The 27936-nt window shown below is 53.9% G+C and overlaps 1 protein-coding gene across 1 annotated transcript; it reads right to left on the bottom strand.

Annotated features, from left to right (window-relative positions):
• Positions 1 to 576: 576 nt before the first annotated feature.
• On the bottom strand, positions 577 to 26273 carry GDI2 (GDP dissociation inhibitor 2). Its single transcript, XM_068401079.1, has 11 exons — positions 26088 to 26273; positions 14729 to 14836; positions 13138 to 13237; positions 10144 to 10278; positions 7673 to 7871; positions 7176 to 7307; positions 5924 to 6023; positions 3529 to 3700; positions 2742 to 2886; positions 1664 to 1718; positions 577 to 1586 (listed from the first exon to the last, which is right to left on the bottom strand). The coding sequence occupies exons 1-11, from the start codon at positions 26130 to 26132 to the stop codon at positions 1431 to 1433; spliced, it is 1347 nt and encodes a 448-aa protein (XP_068257180.1). The 5' UTR covers positions 26133 to 26273; the 3' UTR covers positions 577 to 1430.
• Between the last annotated feature and the right edge of the window lie 1663 nt (positions 26274 to 27936).

Below are 27936 nucleotides of genomic sequence, written 5' to 3'. Positions count from 1 at the left end.
CTGATGTGGTCAAAGACCCGGTTCCTCTTCAGCAGCAGCATGAGAGGAGCCCAGCTCCAGCTGGAGGGAAGGAGAACCTTCACCATGACCCTACCTGGCCCAGCCCAGCAGCTCAGAGTGGGAAAAAGCTGTTCCAAGGCTTTTTATTTTTTCCCCCTTATTTTTCCTGGTACTTGGCATTGCTGTCTGCTGCCCCACACCAGGATTGCTTCTGTGAGCCAGGGGCTCGCTAAGGCTCACTCCAACGAGGAGCAGCGCTTGTTCAGAGAGATCAAAGCCCTGTAGAGGAACCATAAGAGTGAGAATTATTTACTACTGCTTCAAGCAAGTGCTATTTTGGCTGTAGACACTAGGGGTGGCTGCAGGGAGGGAGCAGGCTTGCACCTACCCACAGCTTGTGCCACATCGTCACCCCTGCCACAAGCCACCAGGGCTGGGAAGCCCAACCCCAGAGGCCGAGGCTGTTTTCTAACCAGGAGCTGCTCTGCACCGCTCACGTTTCAACACAGATGCAGGCGATCTCGGCAAGGAGATGCTGCTCGTACCCCTGAAGTGAATCAGACCAGCGCACAGGACTTTTGTTTCCAGAATTTGGCTTTACTTCGCAGTACAGAAATCATTTGGAGCCTCCAGGAGACAGGAGAAGCACAGGCTCTGTCATCTCGATACCGCAGTGCCGGGTTTGGTCCATCCGAGAAGCCACCAGGGTACAGAAAACTACTGCCACATCTTACCTGCTCTGTAATTTGTTCTCTCAATTTTTATTAAGATTAAAACACAAAGGAGCCTTAGGCACAGCTGTGTCCCAACCGCTGTAAACACTTTGAGAAGCTTAAGTGGAGGTTAAAGTTCCGTGCCCAGAACTAAGCCAACATTTGCTGCTACAATAGATGTGGGCTTTGTCCCTACTACAACTTGCCACAGAGTTAAGATTGATGGGAAGAGACTTTTAGGGATGCTGTCCACAATAATGGAGTGCTCAGGTTGTGTTTGCCTTGGTAACATCAGGTTTGAGTGACAACCGTCACCTCTAACTCACCACAAGCACGTCATTGTGAAGGATGTTTACGAATGATATTAAAAATACAAGGTCAGACACAGCTGGCAATGAGTTACGTCAAATCTGCACCAATTCTACGTCTGCGGCCAAAAAAAAAACCCCAAACCCAAACGAGTTCAGTCTGCCTTTCGCTTATTAGTCATTAAATCAGTCAGTAATTTGCCAGATTCTGGACAGCAGCCCTACTAATGAAATAATTAACACATGATATCCAAAAGGGGAACATTACCAGTGCAGTAACTCTTCAATCTCTCCGAGATGGGATTACAAAAGCAGGCCTTACAATATTGAATTTCATACAGTGTTCATTAAGTTCCTTAATATATTCATAGTAGCCGATTTTAATTTCTCCTAATTAGAGAGATTCTCGTTACTGCTGCTCCTCCTCCCCGTAGATATCGTTCTTCTTGCGTTTCATCTCTTCGAAGTCGAACTCTGAGCCCATCATCCTCTTGTAAATATCTTTGATGTCGTCGCACGTCGTCTCGAAGTGGGTGGTGGCGTCGTAGGTGCGAGAGATGAAGATCTGGGGAGAGAAGGGGCAGTTTTGAGCGTGGCGCCGCTCTCCTCGCCCCCTCCAACGCGAGCTCGGCGCGTACTGACCTGGCTGTCGGTTCCCAAGTCGGTCGGCGCGAACAGGTCGCTGATGCTGATGAACCTGGAAGGAGGGAGGAGAAAAAAATAGCAGCTTCAGAAAGGTTTTAAAGTGTCTCTGAGCAGCAGCGTGGGGGGAAGAAGGGCTGAACTAAAGGGCATCGCTCTGCCCAGCACGTGAGCGGTCACGGTGCAGAGGAAACTCAGAGCTTCAACACGTCTTCGCAGCCAAACGGCCTTCAGAGAGAACCACAGAATGGTTTGGGTTGGGAAGGAGCTTTGAGATTGAGTCCAACCATTAACCCAGCACTGCCAAGGCCACCACTAACCCATGTCCCTCAGCACCACATCTACACGGCTTTTAAATCCCTCCAGGGATGGGGACTCCACCACTGCCCTGGGCAGCCTGTGCCAGTGCTTGACAACCCTTTCCATGAAGAAATTGTCCCTGATCTCCAATGTAAACCTCCCCTGGCACAACTTGAGGCCGTTTCCTCTCATCCCATCGCTTGTTACTTGGGAGAAGAGACCGACCCCCCCCTCGCTACACCCTCCTTTCAGGCAGTTGTAGAGAGCGAGAAGGTCTCCCCTCAGCCTCCTTTTCTCCAGGCTAAACCCCCCCCAGGTCCCTCAGCTGCTCCTCATCACACTTGTGCTCCAGACCCTTCACCAGCTCCGTTGCCCTTCTCTGGACTCACTCCAGCACCTCAAGGTCTTTCTTGTCGTGAGGGGCCCAAAACTGAACACAGGATTCCAGGTGTGGCCTCACCAGTGCCGAGTCCAAGGGGACGATCCCTGCCCTAGTCCTGCTGGCCACACTAGTGCTGGTACAAGCCAGGATGCTGGTGGCCCTCTTGGCCACCTGGGCACACTGCTGGCTCATATCCAGCCGCCATCAACCAATACCCCCACGTCCTTTCCCACCAGGCACTTTCCATCCCCTCTCCCCCCAGCCCGTAGCGGTGCGTGGGGTTGTTGTGCCCCAAGGGCAGGACCCCACACTTGGCCTTGTGGGAGATCCCCTCTGCCTTCATGCCGCAAGCAGGGAGGTGAGGAGGGGGGAGAGGGGGCTCGTCGAGGGCTTTACTTCTGCTCAATGGGCTCCAAGAGGTCCAAGGCCGGCTTGATTTCCTTCTCTGGGTCCGCGGTCTCCACGGTGGTGCTGGCGATGGCGATGTACTTCCCCATCGCTGCCACGTTGTGCGCAGAGGAGATCATGCAGACGTAGATATCTGGAGAAACGCACCACAGCCGCGGGTCAGCCCGCGCCAGGCAAGCCCCCAGCCCGCCTCAGGCCTGCCCCCAGCGCGCCTCAGGCCTGCCCCATCCCAAAAGCCTCATCTCACACGCTCACGCGCCTCCTCCTGCTCCTCCAACGCTTCGTACCTCCTTGTCTTAAATAAGACCACGCTTGGGTGAGTTCCATCACTGCCCTGCAGTCCTACGTGCTCTCAGGCTCTTGGCTGAGGAGCCTGGACACAAGAGCCCTCCCAGCTCTCCAAAATTCAGTTTCCTGTGGCTACGACACCTCCCGAAAGCCACCACGGTCCCCAGCAGCCAACCCACAGAATCACAGAATCAAGGAGGTTGGAAGAGCCCTCTGGGATCATCGAGTCCAACCGTTGCCCTGACACCACCATGGCAACTAGACCATGGCACTAAGTGCCATGTCCAGGCTTTTCTTCAACCCCTCCAGAGATGGTGACTCCACCACCTCCCTGGGCAGCCCCTTCCAATGGCTAATAACCCCCCGCCCAAGGGCGAGGAAGCATTTCCCCTCCCCAACTCAGTCCTTCAACAACCATTTAACGCCCACCCTGCCTTGAGTGCCAAGAGCCCTGGGCACAGCCCAGCAGTCCCCGCTCTCCACACACCTGATTTTCGGTTGACCTGGTTCTGTGGAATGATGATCTGGCACGAATTGGCATCGTTCGTGTTCTTGATGGGGTGGCTCAAGATGCAGATTACCCGAATCACTTGGCCCACCTTCGTTACGCGGTCCGAGACGTAGCTGGGGTCACAGATGAGCTGTTTGCAGCGAGCAACCTGCAGAGACAGGACAGACCTCGGGTGACCACCACGCGGAGGTGTGACCCCCCCCTCCCACAGCCAGAGGGGAGGAACCAGCCGATTTGGGGACAAAACAAGCAATTTGAGGTGGCTCTTCCTGCACCAGGTTCTTATTTCACTGCCAGCAACACACTTCAGCTCGGGCAACCCAAATCTCACAGAATCACAGAATGTCAGGGATTGGAAGGGACCTCGAAGGATCATCTAGTCCAACCCCCTGCCGGAGCAGGATTACCTGGATCATGTCACACAGGAACGCGTCCAGGTGGGTTTTGAATGTCTCCAGAGAAGGAGACTCCACAACCTATCTGGGCAGCCTGTGCCAGTGCTCAGTCACCCTCACTGTAAAGAAGTTTTTCCTCATATTTATGTGGAACCTCCTGTGTTCCAGCTTGCACCCATTGCCCCTTGTCCTGTCAAGGGATGTCACTGAGAAGAGCCTGGCTCCATCCTCATGACACTTGCCCTTTACATATTTATAAACATTAACGAGGTCACCCCTCAGTCTCCTCTTCTCCAAGCTAAAGAGACCCAGCTCCCTCAGCCTCTCCTCAGAAGGGAGATGTTCCACTCCCTTAATCATCTTCGTGGCTCTGCGCTGGACTCTCTCTAGCAGTTCCCTGTCCTTCTGGAACTGAGGGGCCCAGAACTGGACACAATACTCCAGATGCGGCCTCACCAGGGCAGAGGAGAGGGGGAGGAGAACCTCTCTCGACCTGCTGACCACCCCCCTTCTAATCCACCCCAGGATGCCATTGGCCTTCTTGGCCACAAGGGCACACTGCTGGCTCATGGTCATCCTGTTGTCCACTAGGACCCCCAGGTCCCTTTCCCCTACACTGCTCTCCAACAGGTCTGTCCCCAACTTGTACTGGTCCATGGGGTTGTTCTTGCCCAGATGCAGGACTCTACACTTGCCCTTGTTATAGTTCATTAAATTTCTCCCCGCCCAACTCTCCAGCCTGTCCAGGTCTCTCTGAATGGCTGCGCAGCCTTCCAGCGCGTCAGCCACTCCTCCCAGTTTTGTGTCATCAGCGAACTTGCTGACAGCGCACTCTAATCCCTCATCCAAGTCATTAATGAATATATTGAATAGAACTGGTCCCAGTACCGACCCTTGAGGGACTCCGCTAGACACAGGCCTCCAACTGGACTCTGTCCCATTGATCACCACTCTCTGGCTTCACTCCTTCAGGCAGTTCACAATCCACCTCACTACCCGATCATCCAGACCACACTTCCTCAGTTTAGCTGCGACCAAACAGATTAAGAATCGACCAGTTCCCATTAGAACTCATTTTTACAGTAATAATTTGACTGATTTGAAGCCTCCAGGCAGGCTGCACTGGGGCACATCAGGCTACAGCACAGATTATCACCTCCGCTGCTAGCCAGGACACGTCAGCCCCTGCCCAGGAGAGACACGTTACCCTACCAGCTGCTAAAACTCAACCTCAAGGGCAGAGCTGGCTCCGTACCCACGTTAGCCACAAGCAAGCAGCTCCTCTCTGGTTTAGCCAGCCTGATTTATGCAGAAGACAACCCTGCCACCCTGTGAAGTCGTTCCAACTCCTGGAGTAGGACAACTGCACTGTACTCACAGAATCAATCAGGTTGGAAGAGCCCTCTGGGATCATCGAGTCCAACCATTGCCCTGATACCACCATGGCAACTAGACCAGGGCACTAAGTGCCATGTCCAGGCTTTCTTCAAACCCCTACAGAGATGGTGACTCCACCACCTCCCTGGGCAGCCCCTTCCAATGGCTAATGACCCTTGCTGAGAAGAAAAAGAAACTTCTTACTCCTCACCATGAAAACATCAGCATGAGTTGGCAGAGGGCAAAACAGCACTGGCCAAGCGGTTTAGGTCCCAGGTCTTTGGTAAGGGTTGTTTCTACTGCATTTGTTCAGATCGATGACCAACAGCCTCCATTTTCACAGAATCACAGGGTGGTTTGGGTTGGAAGGGACCTTAAAGCCCATCTAGTTCCAACCCCCTGCCACGGGCAGGGACACCTTCCACCAGACCACGTTGCTTCAAGCCCCATCCAACCTGGCCTTGAACACTGCCAGGGAGGGGGCAGCCACAGCTTCTCTGGGCAACCTGGGCCAGGGTCTCACCACCCTCACAGCAAAGAATTTCTTGAGGGGCAAGATGTAGGGTGGGGAGTAAGGAAAGCACTGGCAGGTACCGTACCTCCCCTTCAGACTTCACACCAACCACTTTGCCGTTTTCTATCACGATCTCTTCGATGGGCTTGTTCAGCATGTAGGTGCCTCCGTATATCGCGCTTAGCCTGCAAGAGCAAAGCCACTTCAGCGGGTTCCACAGGTGCACGTTTGGTTTGCAACAGCTCTTCCAGCCCCTTGTTTCTGTTCCACTCGGACAAACCCCACAGGAGACTGAAACCTCTTTGAAATACGCTGCTCAAACACCCAGGCAGCAGATGCCGTCTGCTGCTCTTTCTGCAAGGCATCAGCTGGGGTTTGGAGCAATTTACAGCTGCGATTACATCCAGCTAGAAACTGCGTGGTGCAACCCAGACAGTCCTGCAGGGTAAGAGCTGCAGGGTACACCAGGGAGGCAAATGCGACTCCTTGGATAGAAAACATAGGATCATAGAATGGTTTGGGTTGGAAGGGACCTTAAAGATCATCTAGTTCCAACCCCCTACCACGGGCAGGGACACCTTCCACCAGACCAGGTTGCTCCCAGCCCCATCCAACCTGGCCTTGAACACTGCCAGGGAGGGGGCAGCCACAGCTGCTCTGGGCAACCTGGGCCAGGGTCTCACCACCCTCACAGCAAAGAATTTCTTCCTCAGATCTCATCTCAATCTCCCCTCTTCCAGTTTAAAACCGTTCCCCCTCATCCTGTCACTGCTTGCCCTTGTAAAAAGTCCCTCTCCAGCTTTCCTGTAGCCCCTTCAGGCACTGGAAGGTGCTAGAAGGTCTCCCTGGAGCCTTCTCTTCTCCAGGCTGAACAGCCCCAGCTCTCTCAGCCTGTCTCCAGAGCAGAGGGGCTCCAGCCCTCTGAGCATCTTCGTGGCCTCCTCTGCACTCGCTCCAACAGCTCCGTGTCCTTCTTCTGTTGGGGGCCCCAGAGCTGGACGCAGCACTGCAGGGGGGGTCTCAGGAGAGCAGAGCAGAGGGGCAGAATCCCCTCCCTGACCTGCTGGCCACGCTGCTGGGGATGCTGCAAACAGGATCTCTGAGCAAACCCAGGACTACCTCCACTAACAGCCATCAGGGTAAACAAGCCCCGAAAGAAGCCATCTCACACGGAGGAATCACTCCTTGATTACACAGCAAGAGAATCATTAACACCTGCAGAATTTTTACATGGCAGCACGTTCTGGAAGCCTGAGCACTGACCCCACACACCTGATCCCCCAGCAGGCATCACAGCAGGGCTGAGAAAACACCAGAGTCCAAACCCAAGTTCTCACCTTGCAAATCCCTGGGGCAGCTCTCCAAGGCCATAGAGGGGATAAAGGTACGGGCTTTTACCGTATCTGGCCAGCGACTCGCTGTAGAGCTTAATCCTGTTGATTGTTTCTTGGCAGGGTTGATCTAGATAGCTGGAGAGGGCAGTTATGTGTTTTGCAACATTTCACAAACCAAGACAACAGCAGAAAACACTCAGAGAGCAAAATATTTACTTCCTTTGAGGTTTCCTTCCCCACCCTCCAGCTGCTCCTGGCAAGTATTTCCCTGGAAGTTCCCTTTTAGCAGCACTCAGCGTCACAAGGGGTTTCACAGAGGAAGGAGATGCTTCGTTAACCCCAGGAACTCACAAAATTTAAACACCCCATCAGCAGAGGAGCAATATTCCAAGATTCACGCAGCACTCGGGGACAGAAACACTTTGTGAGACACCCTCCCCTCAATTTACAAGGCCTGTGCACCCCAGAAGATCTGGGGGAGCAGCTGAACCCACACTTACTCGTCGGTCCTGTAGAGCGCCAGGGCATGGCCCGTGAAGTCTATAACGTCTTGCCCCAGGTCGAACTTCTTATACACGTCGCGCATGGTGGTGGTCTTGGGGTCGACGCCATCGAAAGTCCGGGGGTCGTTCTCGTCGAAGTTGGCAACGTACACGAGGAACTTCCGGAACCGGCGTTTCTCGAACAAGCCCATTAAGCCTAAAAACAAGGTGTTTGGTCAGAAATTACACAGCTACTAAAGGGCTTTTCCATCACTACAGTATCAGAAGCAGGTAAGAACTGCAGAGTGTTTCAAACAGCACTTGGTAACGGGGAGTTTGGCCTCGAGGGCTAACCAAGGCTCTCTGCTCAAGCAGGAGACACCAACATAGAATCCCAGACTGGTTTGGGTTGGAAGGGACCTTAAAGCCCATCCAGTTCCAACCCCCCTGCCACAGGCAGGGACACCTTCCACCACACCAGGTTGCTCCAAGCCCCATCCAACCTGGCCTTGAACACTGCCAGGGAGGGGGCAGCCACAGCTTCTCTGGGCAACCTGGGCCAGGGTCTCACCACCCTCACAGCAAAGAATTTCTTCCTCAGATCTCATCTCCATCTCCCCTCTTTCAGTTTAAAACCGTTCCCCCTCGTCCTGTCACTCCAGGCCCTTGTAAAAAGCCCCTCTCCAGCTTTCCTGTAGCCCCTTCAGGCACTGGAAGGTGCTAGAAGGTCTCCCTGGAGCCTTCTCTTCTCCAGGCTGAACAGCCCCAGCTCTCTCAGCCTGTCTCCAGAGCAGAGGGGCTCCAGCCCTCTGAGCATCTCCGTGGCCTCCTCTGGACTCATTCCTACAACTCGTTCCATCTGCCATGCTGGTCCACACTGGCAGCTGTCCTGGTGTACTGGACCTCGAGAGCAGTTTCTACTTGTAAAGCCCAACCTGAGCTTCCCAAAGCAGAGACCTGTGTTTGGCATCTACCAGACTTTGCATCATCAAAGCGTGGTGATCAAAGCCCCACCAAAGCCAGCGGTGCTGGGCTCTCCTGCAGCGTCGCCAAGGAACTAGCAAGTGCTGCGAGGGTCAAAGCTTCAAACACGAGACTGGACAAGGCACCATTGATGCACTTTCATTTTCTACAGGTTGGAGAAGCCAGACTGGACTTGCTGAAACGTGAAGGCAGGGACAGCACCAAAGGCACCTCTTACTTCTGCCAGTATGAGTCTTAAGAGACCACTTATGAGACAGCAATGCAGCCAAATTGAAGGAACGACCAACTACTTCACAACAAACAGGAGTATCTGCTGGGAGGAAGGCTCCAACGTAGAGGAGATACATACCAGGAGCCTTATTTGCAGGAGTCACTTTATCACAAGACTTTAGAGATGCTTCTATTATACATCCTGCATCTGAAGCCAACACTGTCCTCTGCCAGCTCCTAACGTATTTCACTACACTGTTATGAGTGTAGTTTTATCAGTAGTTTTATCTGAAGAGTGAGATTTAAGCAGACAATTAAGATTTGACAATTAGTCATTCCAATTTGCCTGCTGACGAATGCAACAACATTCTTCAGTCGCAATTCCATCCAACACAGACCCAATATTAAATATTTAGGGCAGAGCTGGGAGCATTAAGCCCCAAATGTCACCTCTCGAGGAAGTAAAATACTGCCACGTTCTCACCACATCACAGAATCAATCAGGTTGGAAGAGCCCTCTGGGATCACTGAGTCCAACCATTGCCCTGACACCACCATGGCAACTAGACCATGGCACTAAGTGCCATGTCCAGGCTTTTCTTAAACCCCTCCAGAGATGGTGACTCCACCACCTCCCTGGGCAGCCCCTTCCAATGGCTAATGACCCTTGCTGAGAAGAAATGCTTCCTAATGTCCAACCTGAACCTCCCCTGGCCAAGCTTGAGGCTGTGTCCTCTTGTCCTATCGCTGGTTGCCCGGGAGAAGAGGCCGACTCCCACTGCGCTACAACCTCCCTTCAGGTAGTTGTAGACTGCACTAAGGTCACCTCTGAGCCTCCTCTTCTCCAGGCTAAACACCCCCAGCTCCCTCAGCCGTTCCTCGCAGGTCAGACCCTCCAGACCCTTCACCAGCTTGGTCGCCCTCCTCTGCACTCGCTCCAACACCTCAACATCTCTCTTGACGTGTGGGGCCCAGAACTGGACACAGGATTCAAGGTGCGGCCTCACCAGTGCCGAGTAGAGAGGGACCATCACTTCCCCAGACCGGCTGGCTCAGGAAGCCCAAGACTCACACTGCAAGTGGTGTTTGAAGTCAAATGAGACACAGAAGAACCCCATGCTAAGCACAGCTTGCTACTGAGATGGAGTCTACACACAGCACCACGTGAGGAGGGTCAAGATCTCCTTCTCCACACGAGCACAGAATATCCCGAGCTGTGGGTGGCAGAGACTTGTCTGGCCTTTGTTTAGAGACAGCAGCCTCAGGAGGAAACAAAGCAAGGTGTAACTACTCACTGGATGCCAAGGCTTCTGCCTCAGTGGAAGGAACTTTGTAGATCTTGCCTCCCTTGTAGACGAAGCTCCCCTCGATCACCTTGAAGTCTAAGTAGCGAGTGACTTCTGTGTAGAGCAGCATCTTTACCAACTGACCTGGAAAGGAGGTTGGGCACAAGTCAACCAGCTGGTCTGTAGCCAGAAGCCAAGATGAGGACAGAGCTTCTCACAAGGCAGACAGCACTTCCAACACAGCAAACTCTTCAATGACAGCACCACGTTCAACCCACACAGCTCTTACACCTTTGTGTAACAGACAGGGTGTGGCAGATACTCACTAGTGCAATTAGGCAGCGTTAAGGCTTTCTTACAGGCAATTAACACCTTCCTGGTCATTACTCCAGCTTCCATCAGCCCTCTGAGCAAAAGCCATCCTGCAGCATGTTAATCCCCTGCTGCTCTTTGCTCCTTGTAGCTCCTTCACACTCAACATGACAAACAAGGTCGTGTCTTTGAACCACAGCAGCTCCTCATCCTCACTACTCACATCTAGCACAGCCAACTTACCACAAATTAGCCCCTGGCTTGCAGGCAGCTCGTGAAAACATATGTCCACTTACCTGTCCCCACCACCACATCCCCCGAGGGATGCTGACCCTTAGACACCCTCCAGATGCTGTCCCTTAGGAACGCACCACAACGGGATTCCTGTGCAAGCCGAGAGTTAAGCTGAGACTAGCGTAACCAAACCTTGACTGGAATCACAGAAGCACAGAAACAATCAGGTTGGAAGAGCCCTCTGGGATCATCGAGTCCAACCGTTGCCCTGACACCACCATGGCAACTAGACCATGGCACTAAGTGCCATGGCCAGGCTTTTCTTAAACCCCTCCAGAGACGGTGACTCCACCACCTCCCTGGGCAGCCCCTTCCAATGGCTAATGACCCTTGCTCAGAAGAAATGCTTCCTCATGTCCAACCTGAACCTCCCCTGGCGAAGCTTGAGGCTGTGTCCTCTTGTCCTGTCACTGGTTGCCCGGGAGAAGAGGCCAACTCCCACTCCACTACAACCTCCCTTCAGGTAGTTGTAGACTGCACTAAGGTCACCTCTGAGCCTCCTCTTCTCCAGGCTAAACACCCACAGCTCCCTCAGCCGTTCCTCGCAGGTCAGACCCTCCAGACCCTTCACCAGCTTGGTCGCCCTCCTCTGCACTCGCTCCAACACCTCAACATCTCTCTTGAAGTGCGGGGCCCAGAACTGGACACAGGATTCAAGGTGCGGCCTCACCAGTGCCCAGTACAGAGGGACAATCCCTGCCCCAGACCGGCTGGCTACACTATTCCTAATAGAGGCCAGGATGCCATTGGCCTTCTTGGCCACCTGGGCACACTGCTGGCTCACGTTCAGCCGCCTGTCCATCAGCACCCCCAGGGCTCTTTCTAACCACTCTTCCCCCAGCCTGTAGCGCTGCAGGGGGTTGGTGTGGCCCAAGTGTCAGACCCAGCACTTGTTCTTGTTGAACCTCACGCCGTTGGTCTTGGCCCATCGATCCAACCTGTCCAGATCCCTCTGCAGACCCTTCCTACCCTCCAGCAGGTCGACACTCCCACCCAGCTTGGTGTCATCTGCACATCTGCTGAGGGTGCACTCAATCCCTACATCTAGATCATCTATAAAGATATTGAACAAACCAAGTCTTCCACTGCACTAGCCCTGAGCAAGGCTGGCACTACACAACACATTTATCCCCTCGTGCTTCAAGGACAAGAAGATTCCAGTAGCAACTGGCTGGTGTTTGGCAAAGGGAGTTGCCCCTGAACTTGTTTGCACTGGTAACCACTTCACCGATAGTGGGTTTGGTGCAGAAGACTTGTCCCAGTGTTGGAACACACAGATTAAAGCATGAGGATTTGTAGCATCAATAAGGGATGACAGAGTCTGCAAGCCATAAACAGGAACAAAGGGGGTTAACAGTCAGCACGGAATCAACCATTTCCTCCTCAGCCACGGAAGAACAGCAGTGCACAAACTCATGGCATTAACCCTGGCTAGAAATGAAAATGCTTTAAGGGAGGATGTTGGAAAATGGACGTTGAAACCTTCCAGACACGCCACTGCTGCACGCTCCAAGCTAGAGCCATCTTCCAAATGTGAAAGGTTCACAGCCAAAGCAAGTCACAGAGCAGAAGCTGTGGTGCTGCTGGCATAAACGCACGCAGATCAGCTCGAGGGAGCGTTCCACAGCTCTTGGATTAATGCTTCAACAAGTTACAATCACAGAATCACAGACTGGTTTGGGTTGGAAGGGACCTTAAAGACCATCCAGTCCCAACCCCCTGCCACAGGCAGGGACACCTTCCACCACACCAGGTTGCTTCAAGCCCCATCCAACCTGGCCTTGAACACTGCCAGGGAGGGGGCAGCCACAGCTTCTCTCGGCAACCTGGGCCAGGGTCTCACCACCCGCACAGCAAAGAATTTCTTCCTCAGATCTCATCTCAATCTCCCCTCTTTCAGTTTAAAACCGTTCCCCCTCGTCCTGTCACTCCATGTCCCTGTCAAAAGCCCCTCTCCAGCTTTCCTGTAGCCCCTTCAGGTACTGGAAGGTGCTAGAAGGTCACCCCGGAGCCTTCTCTTCTCCAGGCTGAACAGCCCCAACTCTCTCAGCCTGTCTCCAGAGCAGAGGGGCTCCAGCCCTCTGAGCATCTTCATGACCTCCTCTGGACTCGCTCCAACAGTTCCGTGTCCTTCTTCTGTTGGGGCCCCAGAGCTGGACGCAGCACTGCAGGGGGGGTCTCCCGAGAGCGGAGCAGAGGGGCAGAATCCCCTCCCTCGCCCTGCTGGCCACGCTGCTGGGGATGCAGCCAAGGACACGGGTGGCTTTCTGGGCTGCCAGCGCACGGTGCCAGCTCATGGTGAGCTTCTCGTCACCCATCACCCCCAAGTTCATGAAGACATGGCTGAAGGGCTGTGCTAAGTTTACGAGGCAGATTTGGGAGCTCAGTATCACTTACCATTAGCCATAAGGAATTTTGGAATTAGGTCCACGTTCCAGTCTCTTCCTCGCCCCATAGATTCTGGTGGAGATCCAGGTAGATTAAACCTTTTGTAGAGCTTCGGAGAGAATACGAAAGTTATTATAGCAAAGGAAATATCTATGGGTGTAATTTCTCCCACACATGTACACACTTTCCACCCCCATATCTCCCCAGCTGAACATAAGCTCTTCACAGCAAGCTTTTGGCCAGTGTTTCAGCTCGAGTTTGACTTTTGATGCAAGACACATCCAGTAAATTCTTCCACTCAGAATCAAGCAGCGTTATTCTGCTCATTCAGTCTTTCTTCCTTCAAGGCTTAAAGCTTGGGAATTTCTGACCTGCTGAATCAAAATACTGTTTAACATGGCTAAAGGTGACCTGATCAAAGCGCCTGCTTCAGGAGAGGGCAGGCTCCTCCATGTACTTAAATCAGATTCTCCAATATAAATATTTACCCCAATTAAGCAGCGAGGAGAGCAGTGATTTCCTGACATCTGATTGATCAGCCACACTAACAGCTTTAGGGGCCACACAATCGCAGGGCACAAGCTGTACCCAAACAAGATAGCACCTATTATAGAATCACAGACTGGTTTGGGTTGGAAGGGACCTTAAAGATCATCTAGTTCCAACCCCCTGCCACGGGCAGGGACACCTTCCACCAGACCAGGTTGCTCCAAGCCCCATCCAACCTGGCCTTGAACACTGCCAGGGAGGGGGCAGCCACAGCTTCTCTGGGCAACCTGGGCCAGGGTCTCAACACCCTCACAGCAAAGAATTTCTTCCTAAGATCTCATCTCAATCTCCCCTCTCTCAGTTTAAAACTGTTCCCCCTCGTCCTGTCACTCCATGCCCTTGTAAAAAGCCCCTCTCCAGCTTTCCTGGAGGCCCCACAGTGCTCACAGACCAAGGACCAAGCGTGACAGCAAGGCACAGAGAGCACACAGCGTTCGTTAGGCCAACGTTGGCCGGCAAGCACGGCCCTAACGATTTAGCCAAACAGTTTTAACACCTGGCTGCCGGGCATTACACCTCCGAGCAATCGCTCCTACGCTGCGTGCTTGAACCTCGGGCTGGGGGCTACAAAAAACAAGGGCTATCTACAAAGTATACACAGAATCACAGAATCAATCAGGTTGGAAGAGCCCTCTGGGATCATCGAGTCCAACCATTGCCCTGACACCACCATGGCAACTAGACCAGGGCACTAAGTGCCATGTCCAGGCTTTTCTTAAACCCCTCCACAGATGGTGACTCCACCACCTCCCTGGGCAGCCCCTTCCAATGGCTAATGACCCTTGCTGAGAAGAAATGTTTCCTAATGTCCAACCTGACCCTCCCCTGGCAAAGTTTGAGGCTGTGTCCTCGTGTCCTAAAGAGGAGAAGGGCGTGTCCTGCATGGTTTGTCCCCCGCTGTTATCTGGTGTGGAAGTGCCATAAAACATTCTTACTCCAAGGAAACCCTTAAGAGTAATTACACCGACTCCACCCCTAAGACAGCTTGAAATAAAGCCCCTTTGTGTGCCTGGGGAGGACACACTCGGTGGGTGTCAGCCTCCGTACTTACATCCTCCAGAGGGGTAATGGATGCGCTTTCCCCTCCGTAGTAAGAGTTACGATCCATGTGAAGGACTTTCTTCCCATTCACTGACATGATCCCAGAGAGGATACATTCCTACGGAGAGAGGGAACAAGAAAGGACACAAGGGACACGTTAGCTGCATTTGAGCCTCCTTCCACTCTTCCTAACGATGCTCTCTCCAAGAGCGTGTTCAGACAGGCTGCTGCATGCCGAGGTTTGAAGGTACGGGCACAGACCTTTGAAAACAAGCACACCAGTTGCCTCACTCCAGAATTAAGACATCCATGCTGAAATACTTCTGTTTCAGACACATTAACCCCCTACTAGGTTTGCTGTCTGCTCTGGGCAAGCCAACAGAGGTGTTGTAACTACACAACCACCACCTACCAGGGCTCCCCTGAGGATATTTCTGGGTAATTCATGCATTTGGGCCAGATTAGGAAAATCTACACTCCTAAACCACCAGCTATCAAATCAAGGACGTTCACAGAAAGGCAGCACTCTCATTTAGGGGTGACACCAGGAGCATAAAACCTTGCCTTAAAGGACTCCAGGTAGTCTCCTCAAGATCTCAGTCTTTGATATTTGCCACACTGGGACACACAAGAGAGTCAACAGCTACTCTGAGAGGACAGAGGTAGCACAAAGAATAAATTAAGCCATTTGGGAGCTTGATCACCTCAGTAGACACTTCGCCATCCTTGCTACGTACCCAGTGAGATTAAAAACACCGAGATTACTTCGAGCAGCAGCTCAGCTGCTACGTCTGAACGCAACACCAAGAGGCTGAGAGTAATTGCAGAGGGACACAAGTTGCAGCTTGCAGAACCAGCTAAGGACTTGCACGGCCGAACCCTCATGAAAACCCAACTTTGCAACTAACCCGGTCACCAGCTCTGGCGTTCACAAGCCAAAGAGCTTAAAAACTGGAATACTCGCGTGCTGAGGAGTGCTTATCGTGGAGGTTTTACTGATCTTTCCTGCTCTGCCTCAACTCTCTCCAAAGGCAGAATTTATGCAACTGAGTTCTCGTTCCTAGAATCACAGAATCACAGACTGGTTTGGGTTGGAAGGGACCTTAAAGACCATCTCGTTCCAACCCCCTGCCACGGGCAGGGACACCTTCCACCACACCAGGTTGCTCCAAGCCCCATCCAACCTGGCCTTGAACACTGCCAGGGAGGGGGCAGCCACAGCTTCTCTGGGCAGCCTGGGCCAGGGTCTCACCACCCTCACAGGAGAGAATTTCTTCCTCAGATCTCATCTCAATCTCCCCTCTTTCAGTTTAAAACCGTTCCCCCTTGTCCTGTCACTCCATGCTCTTGTAAAAAGCCCCTCTCCAGCTTTCCTGTAGCCCCTTCAGGTACTGGAAGGTGCTAGAAGGTCTCCCCAGAGCCTTCTCTTCTCCAGGCTGAACAGCCCCAACTCTCTCAGCCTGTCTCCAGAGCAGAGGGGCTCCAGCCCCCTGAGCATCTTCGTGGCCTCCTCTGGACTCGCTCCAACAGCTCCATGTCCTTCTGTTGGGGCCCCAGAGCTGGACGCAGCACTGCAGGGGGGGTCTCCCGAGAGCGGAGCAGAGGGGCAGAATCCCCTCCCTCGCCCTCCTGGCCACGCTGCTGGGGATGCAGCCCAGGACACGGTTGGCCACCAACGTTATCTAATTTCTAGGTCCCAGCCACATCTCCCGTTATCTTTCACCCAACCTGTAAAACCCCACATCCAGCTGCTGAGAGATGCCACCGCTGCACATCTGCACGCTCAGGAGTGGAAGAGCCATTCCTTCAGGAGAACTGGCAGCCTGGTCCTCCTGGCAGAGATCTGCATCTCCACGAGATCCTTCGTGTTTACTCCACACACACCTCGCCCTGCAGAGCGCTCAGGACTCTCCTCGGGTGTCACTTCCCCCCTGCTGTGGTGTGTAGGAGGCTTGTTTCAAACTCTGTTATGGCAACGCTGGCCAACACGGTTATTGGTGAGTGCACTCAGCCAAACCACGGTTGTAACACAAAAAGTCTCCCACCGTGTATCGTTTACATGACTTGTAAATCCCAAGTCTGGTAAATCCTCGGTGTAAAGGAAGCTTTTAAAACCATAGAATCATAGAATGTGAGGGGTTGGAAGGGACCTCTGGAGATCATCGAGTCCAACCCCCCTGCCAGAGCAGGACCAGTCTAGGGCAGGTTACACAGGAACGCAGCCAGACAGGGCTTGAAAGTCTCCAGAGAAGGAGACTCCACACCCTCTCTGGGGAGCCTGTTCCAGGGCTCTGTAACCCTCACAGTAAAGAAGTTCTTCCTCATGTTGAGGTTGAACTTCCTGGGCTCCAGCTTGCATCCATTACCCCTTGGCCTGTCGCAGGGCACAAGTGACAAGAGGTTGCCCCTTTCCTCTTGACACCCAGCCCTCATCTATTCATACACATTAATCACATCCCCTCTCAGTCTTCTCTTCTCCAGACTCAAAAGCCCCAGGTCCCCCAACCTTTCCTCCTAAGACAGCTGTTCCAGTCCCTTCCTCATCCTCGTAGCCCTCCGTTGGCCTCTCTCCAGTAGATCTCTGTCCCTCTTGAACTGGGGAGCCCAGAACTGAACGCAATACTCAGGTGAGGTATCACCAGGGGAGAGTAGAGGGGGAGGAGGACCTCCCTCGATCTGCTCCATCTTCAGCTTCACCAGTCAAAGACCAACCCATGATGAAGGCAGCTTTCAGGAGGGGTTATTTTGTTCTGAAGCGTCTCAACATCTGTAGGTGTGTGGATGGTTGGCAGGGATCGCTGGCCTGAGGACTTGCTGTCCTCGTGCTTCCAGGTGGTAACAGGCAAATCTTTTCTGCTGGGAGAGCAGGGCAGTGCCAACCAGCCTGTCACCCACCAGGATGCCACGGCAATCAGCCAAGGCCCCACAGAGCAAAGCTAGAGCTGCCTGCCTGGTGCACGGCAAGAACGGGCCGCTCTGAGCTTCATCCCTGAAGTCGTGGGTGATTTCAAACACGGTGCTCACAAGGCTTCGTGGTCACCACAAAGAGAAGGTCACCACGAAGGTCACCACCATGAATAGAACTAACCACAGTACGTCCCACAAACCCTCTCCATGACCCATCAGCTGCTCCTTCCAGCGCCATACCATCCTCCACAGACTCCAGATCCTACAAGGCCCCTCCACTTTCTCCAGACAAGCCTAAGCAAGCAGAGACCCTAACAGCACACATGGCTGCACCAAACCCTGTGTAAAGACACTACTCCAGAGCACCGTGAGCCCTACAAGGCCGAGGAACTGCACAAGTGAAAGTACAGGTGGCTTTGCTGGTGTCAGTTAAAACGTTAATGATTTACCACAGGCAATGTGAGACAATCCACCAAGTGCATCCCCACCAGCCAGCGTGATCTCCTCAGTTAAACTGAACTCACAGAGCTCCACGCAAGGGCTCTGGTTTGACTCTTTGCTCTAACCTCCACTTTTATTCCCCCTGGAACATCTTCCAAAACGCTGGCTCACCAGCTCTGCCAGATGGTGGTACAGGACTGACGACGTCCACGCTGGAGCCGAGCCACGAGGAAGCCAACCAAGATTTCAAAACAAACTAAGTATCAATTGGACGGATGGAGTTACAGTGAAAGCTGCAGAAGCTACATTCTGCAGGCCAGATGTCAGCTGATTTCCTTCCTCCATTGAAGGAAACATCAAAGCATTTCATGCTCTGTCTTCTCAGAACAGCTCACCCATCGCTTCCCACTGAGCCTGTACCAACAGGCTGCCTGCCCGAACTGCCAGCATCCCCTCAGAGGGAATTTGGGTACCAGCAGAAGATCTAAGAGGTCTTACATCCCTTCTCAATGTTATTTCATACCCATTAAACACCAGTATGGGGATCGAGGTGGAAGTATTACAATATTATTTTATCCAAGGCTCATTTAACAGGTCCTGCAGAGCCCCGAAGCGCTGAAATCCCGCGCAGGCCTTTCACCATCGCTTCCCTTCGCAGCCGATGAGGCAACGGCACGGGCATAAAACACACGAGACGCACAATAGATTTATCCTCCCAGCTCAGCAATTCCTTTCGCCGGCTGACTGCCGGCTCTACCCATCCACGGGGGCACTAGTCTGTGTCTAGGAACTGCTCGATACGTCGTGATATCGTTAGGGTCAGGGAACGAGGAGAACAAACGGCCTGTAGTGATAAGGGAAGGGCTGGAGACAGCTTGGAGTGCAAATAAAAAAGGGGAATCATAGAGTCAATGAGGTTGGAAGAGCCCTCTGGGATCATTGAGTCCAACCATTGCCCTGACACCACCATGGCAACTAGACCATGGCACTAAGTGCCATGGCCAGGCTTTTCTTAAACCCCTCCAGACATGGTGACTCCACCACCTCCCTGGGCAGCCCCTTCCAATTGCTAATGACCCTTGCTGAGAAGAAATGCTTCCTAATGTCCAACCTGACCCTCCCCTGGCGAAGCTTGAGGCTGTGTCCTCTTGTCCTATCGCTGGTTGCCTGGGAGAAAAGGCCGACTCCCACTCCACTACAACCTCCCTTCAGGTAGTTGTAGACTGCACTAAGGTCACCTCTGAGCCTCCTCTTCTCCAGGCTAAACACCCCCAGCTCCCTCAGCCGTTCCTCGCAGGTCAGACCCTCCAGACCCTTCACCAGCTTGGTCGCCCTCCTCTGGACTTGCTCCAACACCTCAACACAAGGAAGCATCACAAGTTCCAACCTGTGGCTTTCTGACCATATTATGAACATCAATAATATGCAAACGGGTAGAACTGAGCAGCTGCTGACAGCAGAAAGGGCACCAAGACACAGCAGGGAAAGCTCCCGGCATCCAGCCGGGGTCGAACACAATCTTTGTGCAAATTACACTCACGCTGTGCTACTATAATCCACCGCTTCGGCCAGGTCAGGTTACGGCGGGCTCCCGAGAGCTGGCATTGTGTTGCTGAATCAATGACAGAGCAAGTCTTAGAGCCATCGATGTCTGCAGCACCGAACCAGAGAGCAACACGCATCAGAAACGTAGAGACAGCACGTTGGATACAAATCCATGAAAAAAAAAAACCAGGAGTAAAGGGTGACTAGGAGGTATTGGTGTTTCCACGCTTGCTTGAGGCCATCAGCTCTTCCCTCACTCGCATGAGCTGGTCACGAAGAGACCTTCTGCACGCAGAAGCCTTCAGGAGTTGAGGGAAGCAAGGAGGTTTACATGGATCTTCTCCAAGTAGGGCAGCAGTTCAGAAAGGCTCAAACACCCCGACGGAAACGTGAGCCAGCGTCGGTTCATCCAACGGCGCCGAGGGGAGGGTTCAGCGCAAAACGTTCAGCAAAATCCCTTCCCCTTCGCAACAGGACAAGAGGACACAGCCTCAAGCTTCACCAGGGGAGGTTCAGGTTGGACATTAGGAAGCATTTCTTCTCAGCAAGGGTCATTAGCCATTGGAAGGGGCTGCCCAGGGAGGTGGTGGAGTCACCATCTCTGGAGGGGTTTAAGAAAAGCCTGGCCATGGCACTTAGTGCCATGGTCTAGTTGACATGGTGGTGTCAGGGCAATGGTTGGACTCGATGATCCCAGAGGGCTCTTCCAACCTGGTTGATTCTGTGATTCTGTGAACAGGTCCTGCCACAGCAGCAGCTCCTTCTTAGAAAGCCAGGGCCGTGCTGTGGTGAGCAAGAAGTTACACACAGCTCGTCAGCATCGCCCAGGCTACTCCACCTCTAACGTATGTGGCTACGTCCACCGTGGCGGCCTCCAGCAGGCAAGTCTCAAAGCTCTGCTTCACCATACAAACTGCCAACGCAATTACTGCGCTTGAGCAACCCCCTCAGCTACCAGGGGATGATGCAAGGGACAGTGACGCTCCACTTGGTCCTCGCAGTCACCTTCATGTCCTTTAGGCTCCTTAAGCAACAAGGCCTGTGACTCTATGATTAAATATCATAGAATCACAGGATGGTTTGGGTTGGAAGGGACCTTAAAGACCATCTAGTTCCAACCCCCTGCCACAGGCAGGGACACCTTGCACCAGACCAGGTTGCTCCAAGCCCCATCCAACCTGGCCTTGAACACTGCCAGGGAGGGGGCAGCCACAGCTTCTCTGGGCAACCTGGGCCAGGGTCTCACCACCCTCACAGCAAAGAATTTCTTCTTAGATCTCATCTCAATCTCCCCTCTTTCAGTTTAAAACCGTTCCCCCTCGTCCTGTCACTCCATGACCTTGTAAAAAGCCCCTCTCCAGCTTTCCTGTAGCCCCTTCAGGCACTGGAAGGTGCTAGAAGGTCTCCCTGGAGCCTTCTCTTCTCCAGGCTGAAGAGCCCCAACTCTCTCAGCCTGTCCTCATAGAAATATATCTTGAACCAAAGAGGCTGGCTACTCTCCTCCTGTTGAACGTGAACCTTTGCGATGGATTTATATAGCTTTAACGTGGTGAGGCACCTGGCAGGTAAGAAGCTTAGTTCAGCAAACTGGTGCCTGCAGGAGTGAAAACCCAGCAGGAACACGGCCTTCATCTGCTGGGGCTGAAGAAGATACAGTTTCATCATGCCCATCATTCACATCAAATAATCCACCTTGTCTGGAGCACAGAAAGCCTGTCAGAGGGCACAACATCCCACTCCCCAACGTCCCGGTGAGCGAGTACCGAGCCATTTCCAGACCAGAGAGGTGTAAATGAAGGTGAAGTGAAAAGACAAGTCTGAAAACAGAAACACGAGGTGTTCTCCCTGCCTGCCAATTACCACACCAGATTAAAAACAAGTTTGTGCAGTAGGGCTGGAGAAAGGTGCTGCCTAAATCTGCAAGGCACGACGCACCTAGCAAGCCTAAGCCAAGGATCTTAAAAGTTATGAAGACTTGAGCAACTTGGAGAAGCCATTCCCACCAGCACCTCCAGGATGAGGGACCTGGAAGACCTACCAGCTCTCGTGTGAGGGCAGCCAGACCCACCAGCGCTTTGCAAATACCTGCCCATGAATTAAAATATTTTAGTGCTGCTAATCCCAATCCTAAAGCTGCCTGAGCTCTTGAAGAAGAGATCAGCACCCAAAATATTCACGTTCTGCTCTCAGATCCCTCAAAAGTGGAATTTATGTGTGTGCTTACGAGCGGCGGCCCTGCAGACCCAACCAGAATGACCACTGCAAGGGATGTCTTTGCACATAAAGGCTCCAACGATTTATTTTGTCTCTTTAAACCAACAACTGAACTTTCACTTTGGAAAGAGAAAGAAAAAAAAAACCCCTCCAGATGAGCAGCTGCTCGCTGCCCCTTCCAGATGGGTCTGGATTACAGGTGTTTTATGGCCTTTGGACAAGTCCTAGTGATGGTGGTGGTGGAGTCACCATCTCTGGAGGGGTTTAAGAAAAGGCTGGACATGGCACTTAGTGCCATGGTCTAGCTGACATGGTGGTGTCAGGGCAATGGTTGGACTCGATGATCTCAGAGGTCTCCTCCAACCTGGTTGATTCTGTGATTCTGTGATGGACGCTGGGAGAAGTCAACCGGTAGCTCTCATGGGACAAGACTAAATGTAGAAGCTGGGTGCAGTACTCGAGTCTCTAACAAACAGGACTCCAATTTAATCTCCTTTTCTTCAGGCAGCATCAAGATTGGTACTCGAGGTGCGAGTCAGGCGTTTCAGAGAGGAGACACAAATTCACTCAGTTACAACAGTAGCCTGATGGGACTCCAACCCTACAGTCACAGAATCACACAGAATCAGTCAGGTTGGAAGAGCCCTCTGGGATCATTGAGTCCAACTGTTGCCCTGACACCACGATGGCAACTAGACCAGGGCACTAAGTGCCATGTCCAGGCTTTTCTTAAACACCTCCAGAGATGGTGACTCCACCACCTCCCTGGGCAGCCCCTTCCAATGGCTAATGACCCTTGCTGAGAAGAAATGCTTCCTAATGTCCAACCTGAACCTCCCCTGGCCAAGCTTGAGGCTGTGTCCTCTTGTCCTATCGCTGGTTGCCTGGGAGAACAGGCCGACTCCCACTTCACTACAACCTCCCTTCAGGCAGTTGTAGACAGCAACTGTAGTCCATTTCTGCAAGGGCCAGCTGTGAGGAAAGGCTGGTTGAAAACATCACCCGAAGTTTCATGACAGTTCAAGGCCCTTTGGAAAAGGAAAGAAACAACTGAACGTGTGCACACAGTGTGTTTTCCAGTTCCTTTTCCTCAGGAAGCCTGACTCTGCCAGCACTGGTACCAGACCAGGAGGAGCAACCTTCAAGCTTCCAGTTTGATGCCTCTTCTGAGTGCAGGAAGAGTCCTGGAGCCCAGCCTGAACCGAGCTCTGCTCCGACACTACTTGCCAGCCACAACGGTTGAGCCAAGGCCGTGCATTTTAGGATCATTTTAGGATCAGGAAGATCCTGCCTGCACCAGGCCCTCTGGTTGCCATTCACTTGCTTTTCCACACGAGCTGCTCAAGTCCAGATGAAGTCCACGCTGCTCTAATTGGTATTTCAGAGCTAAAGCCTGCACATCAGAAGCAAAACAAGCGCTCCCGCACGCTCTCAGGCTCTGGAGTTTGCTCAGCACACCTTAAAATACAGCCATAATTAATTCCTTTTAACTCAACTGCTGATCATTAGCATCAGCTTGTCTTAAAAGCGATTTCACAAGAGGCCTTTTGTCAAACTGACGTTGGCATTTGTCAGTTTGAGATGAAGCACGGTGCTTACCAACTTGATACCACAGCTCACTCTAAAGCATAAATTAACATTTTAATGGGGCTCAGATCTATTGGAGGCCCCTTCACTCAAAGCTCATTATATTTCACCCCCCTAAAAGTCCATTTCACACAGAATCAACCAGGTTGGAAGAGACCTTCAGGGATCATCGAGTCCAACCATTGCCCTGACACCACCGTGTCAACTAGACCAGGGCACTAAGTGCCATGTCCAGGCTTTTCTTAAACCCCTCCAGAGATGGTGACTCCACCACCTCCCTGGGCAGCCCCTTCCAATGGCTAATGACCCTTGCTGAGAAGAAATGCTTCCTAATGTCCAACCTGAACCTCCCCTGGCCAAGCTTGAGGCTGTGTCCTCTTGTCCTAGCGCTGGCTGCCTGGAAGAAGAGGCCGACTCCCTCTTGACTACAACCTCCCTTCAGGTAGTTGTAGACTGCACTAAGGTCACCTCCGAGCCTCCTCTTCTCCAGGCTAAACACCCCCAGCTCCCTCAGCTTCCCCTATCAAAGGGAAGAAGCTTTTGCCTCTCTAAGTCATTCCTGCTGCCTCAAAGGAAAAGCCTTTAGAGAAAGGAATGAAAACAACCAGGAAAGTTGGGTTTACCCGACGGGCAGCAGCTGGGAAGACGCTCCCACACTTCGCACGTTCGCTTTGTGCCACATCCTGGGTTTTGTTACCATTATTCCCAACGAAACAGGGGGATGAGAAACCAGTTGTGCCTTCAGCGGCCATGCCCCGGTCCCGTGGCTGCAGACACGGTGTGGCAGCCCCCCGTCAATCACAGCACCAAAGCCACAGGAGGAAGCGCATCTATTTCTATTTACAATTACCATCGACAGGGGGAAGTGGGGGAAATCCCTCGCGGCCAACCCCAAAGATCTCCCTTTGTCTGCCCACCTCTCCCCGTTACCAGGAGGAAACAAAAGCAGGAAAAGGCTGTTTAACAGCGAGGAAAAAAACCCTCCTCTCCACCATATTGGATTTTCTTCCTCCCTTCTTCAAACAATGCCTCTTATTTGCAACCTGCAATTCACCACTCAGCCCCTACTAAACCCGCAGCGGAGAAGCCAGCAGTGGCCCCCAGGCACCTTCATGCTTTGAAGGAAGGCAGCACCCAGAAGAAATCCCCACCAGCAAACCTCACGGGCACAGCGGCACTGCCATTTTTTTTTGCAGAGCCGGCTGCATCCTCCACAATAGGACAAAGCTCCACCACGGCGCATCCCCCTCCCTCCGCCGCACCCCCGAGTGCCATCAGCTGTCAGCTTTCCTCAGGGATGACCGAGATGAAGCGACAACGCAGGAGAGGGTGTTTTTTTTTGGGGGGGTTGGAAGGGAAATCAGACAAATTTGACAGGCGTGCAGGGCTCACCAGCCTCCCCATCCCCCTCCTGCTGCAGTCAGGGCTGGATGGAGAGCCGAAGGCTGCAAAGGCGGAGCGGGGAAGAGGAGGAGGGGGGGGGATATAACCAGGTCTGCCTCCACCCTAAGCCAGGCTTGGCTCTGGGGATGGTGTGGCTCGATGGACCTGCAGCCACCTCGGGTTTGGGGGTGAAGGGAAAAAATAATAATAATAATTTAAAAAAAATATAAAAATCAGGCAATAAATCCCCGTTAGCGTTTTACTGTCCGTCGTCCCCCGCCATCCCTCCCTCCCTCTGCTAAACAACTGCATTTCCTGGGGCCTCCCGCAGGCAGTGGCGGAGCGGGGGCTCCCGGAGCCTGGGGGGGGTATGGGACACACACACACACACATCCCAACATGGGGGTCTATTATAATCCTATAAAAAACAGAATCCAGCCCGGGTCTGGTTAGGGATGGGGAAAAAGGATTCAGGAGGTCGAGTGGGGGGGTGGGGAGGGATGCAAGCTGGGGGGGGGTGGGAGTGATGGGGGGTGCTGTGATAATGAGAGATGGGAGAAGGGATGAAGGTGTCGGGGGGGGGCAGGGGAGCAGAATCGTCACCCCAGCGTAATATTTGGCGGGGGGGGGGGAAGGAGGAACCCAGGCACCCCCAGGGTAATATTTGGGGGGGGGAGGGGGGGGGGGGAAGGAGGAACCCAGGCACCCCCAGGGTAATATTGGGGGGGGGAAGCAGGAACCCAGGCACCCCCAGGGTAATACTGAAGGGGGAAAGCAGGAGCCCAGGCACCCCCAGGGTAATATTGGGGGGGGAAAGGAGGAACCCAGGCACCCCCAGGGTAATATTGAGGGGGGAAAGGAGGAACCCAGGCACCCCCAGGGTAACATTTAGGGGGGGAAGCAGGAACCCAGGAGCTACGATGAGGTGACACATGAAGAAAAGATCAGAGCGGAGTGTGTGGGGGGTGATAATCACATTAGAAATTGAGGAACAGACCCCAGGCAGCCAGCGGAGGGAACCAGGACCCGGTGCCCGAGGTGGGGTGGGGGGGCCCGCAGATCGCAGGCGCCCAGGGATGGGGGGGGATGATGAGGTGATGGATGGGCCAAAGGACAGCGGCGCTTCGGGGGAGCGGGGATCAGCACCTGTGAGAGCGATGAGGAGGGGGGGGGCAGACAGGGCGGGGGGGGGGGGGGGGGGAGGGGGGTGGAGCGGGGCCCGTCAGGGCGGCGGCCGCCCGCCCGCAGCAGGCCCGAGGCCCAGGCGGGCGGCGGCGGCGGCTCCTCCTCACCGTGAGGCCGGTGCCCAGCACGATCACGTCGTACTCCTCATTCATGGCGGCGCGGGGGAGGGAAGAACCGGGGTGCGGAGGGGGGGGGAAGCGTCTCTCGGGTGTCGCTGAGGCGAAGCCGGGCGCTGCGGGGCCGCGGGAGCGGGAGAAAATGGAGCCGCCGCCGCCGCCGCCGTGAAGAGACCGCGCCGCGAAGGGGCGTGGCCGCGCCGCCCCCGCGCCTGCCAATCACCGCCCTTTCCGGCCCGCCATTGGCTGGTCGCGCCGTCGCTAAGGGGCGGGGCGTTGCGCCTTGCCGACGGCGGCTGCCACCGTGGTGGGGGGCGCGGCGCGCATGCGCGGTGCTGCGCTTCGCTTCCCCCCTCCCCTCATCGCTGGGCGGGGGGGGGGTGGTACACGCGTGCACGTGCTGCGTGTGCAAAGGGCACGTGGGGGGCACGTGGGTGTGCAAGGGGCACGTGCGAGTGTGCAACGGGGGGGTGCGAGTGTGCAATGGGGGGGTGCGAGTGTGTGTGTGCAACGGGGGGGTACGCGCGTGTGACGGGGACACGCACACGTGTGTGCGACCGGGACACGCACACGCGTGTGCAACGGGGACACGTGTACACACGTGCAACGGTGCACACGCGTGTGCTACGCGTGTAAAGGGAGCGTGCACGCGTGTGCAAAGGGGCACAACCACGACACCCCGCTCGGTCCCCACGCAGGAAGAACCCCCCGGTGCTTTTCCACCCCATCCCCGGCTTTTAATGGCAGCCGCTTCGTTAATTATAACCCCAACGAACGATGATAATTACGGGGTGTTTCTACTTCCCACTTGCAGGTTTCACTTCTCGCACGCGGCACCTCGCACATTTCCCCCTTTTTCACCCCAAAAAGTTTTCCCTCTCATTCACCATCACGCTCAGTGCAGCAAATCCCCCCAAAGCCCACAGCAAACCCAGCACCGACGCGAAGGAGACGCCGCGTTTCCAAGAAGATTTGGGGTTTTTTTGGGGTATTTAAGAGGGTTTTTTTTAATCCTTACCACGACCCAGCCTCCACCGCCCACCGCTTCCTGGAAGCGAGGCAGGAATTTCCCGGCTGGTTTTAACGCCCCGTAGATCTGCATCCCCGGGAAGGGGAGCGAGCGCGTACGGAGCGGCCCCGGCAAAGCTGCTTACGCGCCTCGGCGTGGATTAGACACCCGCAGGGATTAAACATCTTAATTTCATCATACGTCTGCATCCCCCATGACTACCCCCTCTGCTCCGCTCTCGGGAGACCCCCCCTGCCGTGCTGCGTCCAGCTCTGGGGCCCCAACAGAAGGAGGACACGGAGCTGTTGGAGCGAGTCCAGAGGAGGCCACAGAGATGCTCAGAGGGCTGGAGCCCCTCTGCTCTGGAGAGGCTGAGAGAGCTGGGGCTGTTCAGCCTGGAGAAGAGAAGGCTCCGGGGAGACCTTCTAGCACCTTCCAGTACCTGAAGGGGCTACAGGAAAGCGGGAGAGGGGCTTTTTACAAGGGCATGGAGTGACAAGACGAGGGGGAACAGTTTTAAACTGAAAGAGGGGAGATTGAGATGAGATCTGAGGAAGAAATTCTTTGCTGTGAGGGTGGTGAGACACTGGCCCAGGTGGCCCAGAGAAGCTGTGGCTGCCCCCTCCCTGGCAGTGTTCAAGGCCAGGTTGGATGGGGCTTGGAGCAACCTGGTCTGGTGGAAGGTGTCCCTGCCCGTGGCAGGAGGTTGGAACTAACTGGTCTTTAAGGTCCCTTCCAACCCAAACCATCCTGTGATTCTGTGATTCTCTAAGGTCTCCCAGCGAGCTCTGACAGCATTGCAACATTATTTCCTACCTATCCAGACACTTC

This window comes from Nyctibius grandis, chromosome 5 (genome assembly GCF_013368605.1).
Source record: "Nyctibius grandis isolate bNycGra1 chromosome 5, bNycGra1.pri, whole genome shotgun sequence".
Taxonomy (NCBI): domain Eukaryota; kingdom Metazoa; phylum Chordata; class Aves; order Nyctibiiformes; family Nyctibiidae; genus Nyctibius; species Nyctibius grandis.
Note: the sequence above shows the minus strand (reverse complement) of the source record. Positions and strands in the feature narration are given on the sequence as shown.

Bases quoted from the DNA above. Each gene is read 5' to 3' on its own strand.
- GDI2 (XM_068401079.1), bottom strand. From the start codon at position 26,132: ATGAATGAGGAGTACGACGTGATCGTGCTGGGCACCGGCCTCACG. The intron at 7,308-7,672 runs GTAAGTGTGGGT...TGCCCTCTCCAG, and splicing joins GCGCTCTACAGGACCGACGA to CTATCTAGATCAACCCTGCC. The intron at 6,024-7,175 runs GTGAGAACTTGG...TTGCTCTTGCAG, and splicing joins CTGCCCCAGGGATTTGCAAG to GCTAAGCGCGATATACGGAG.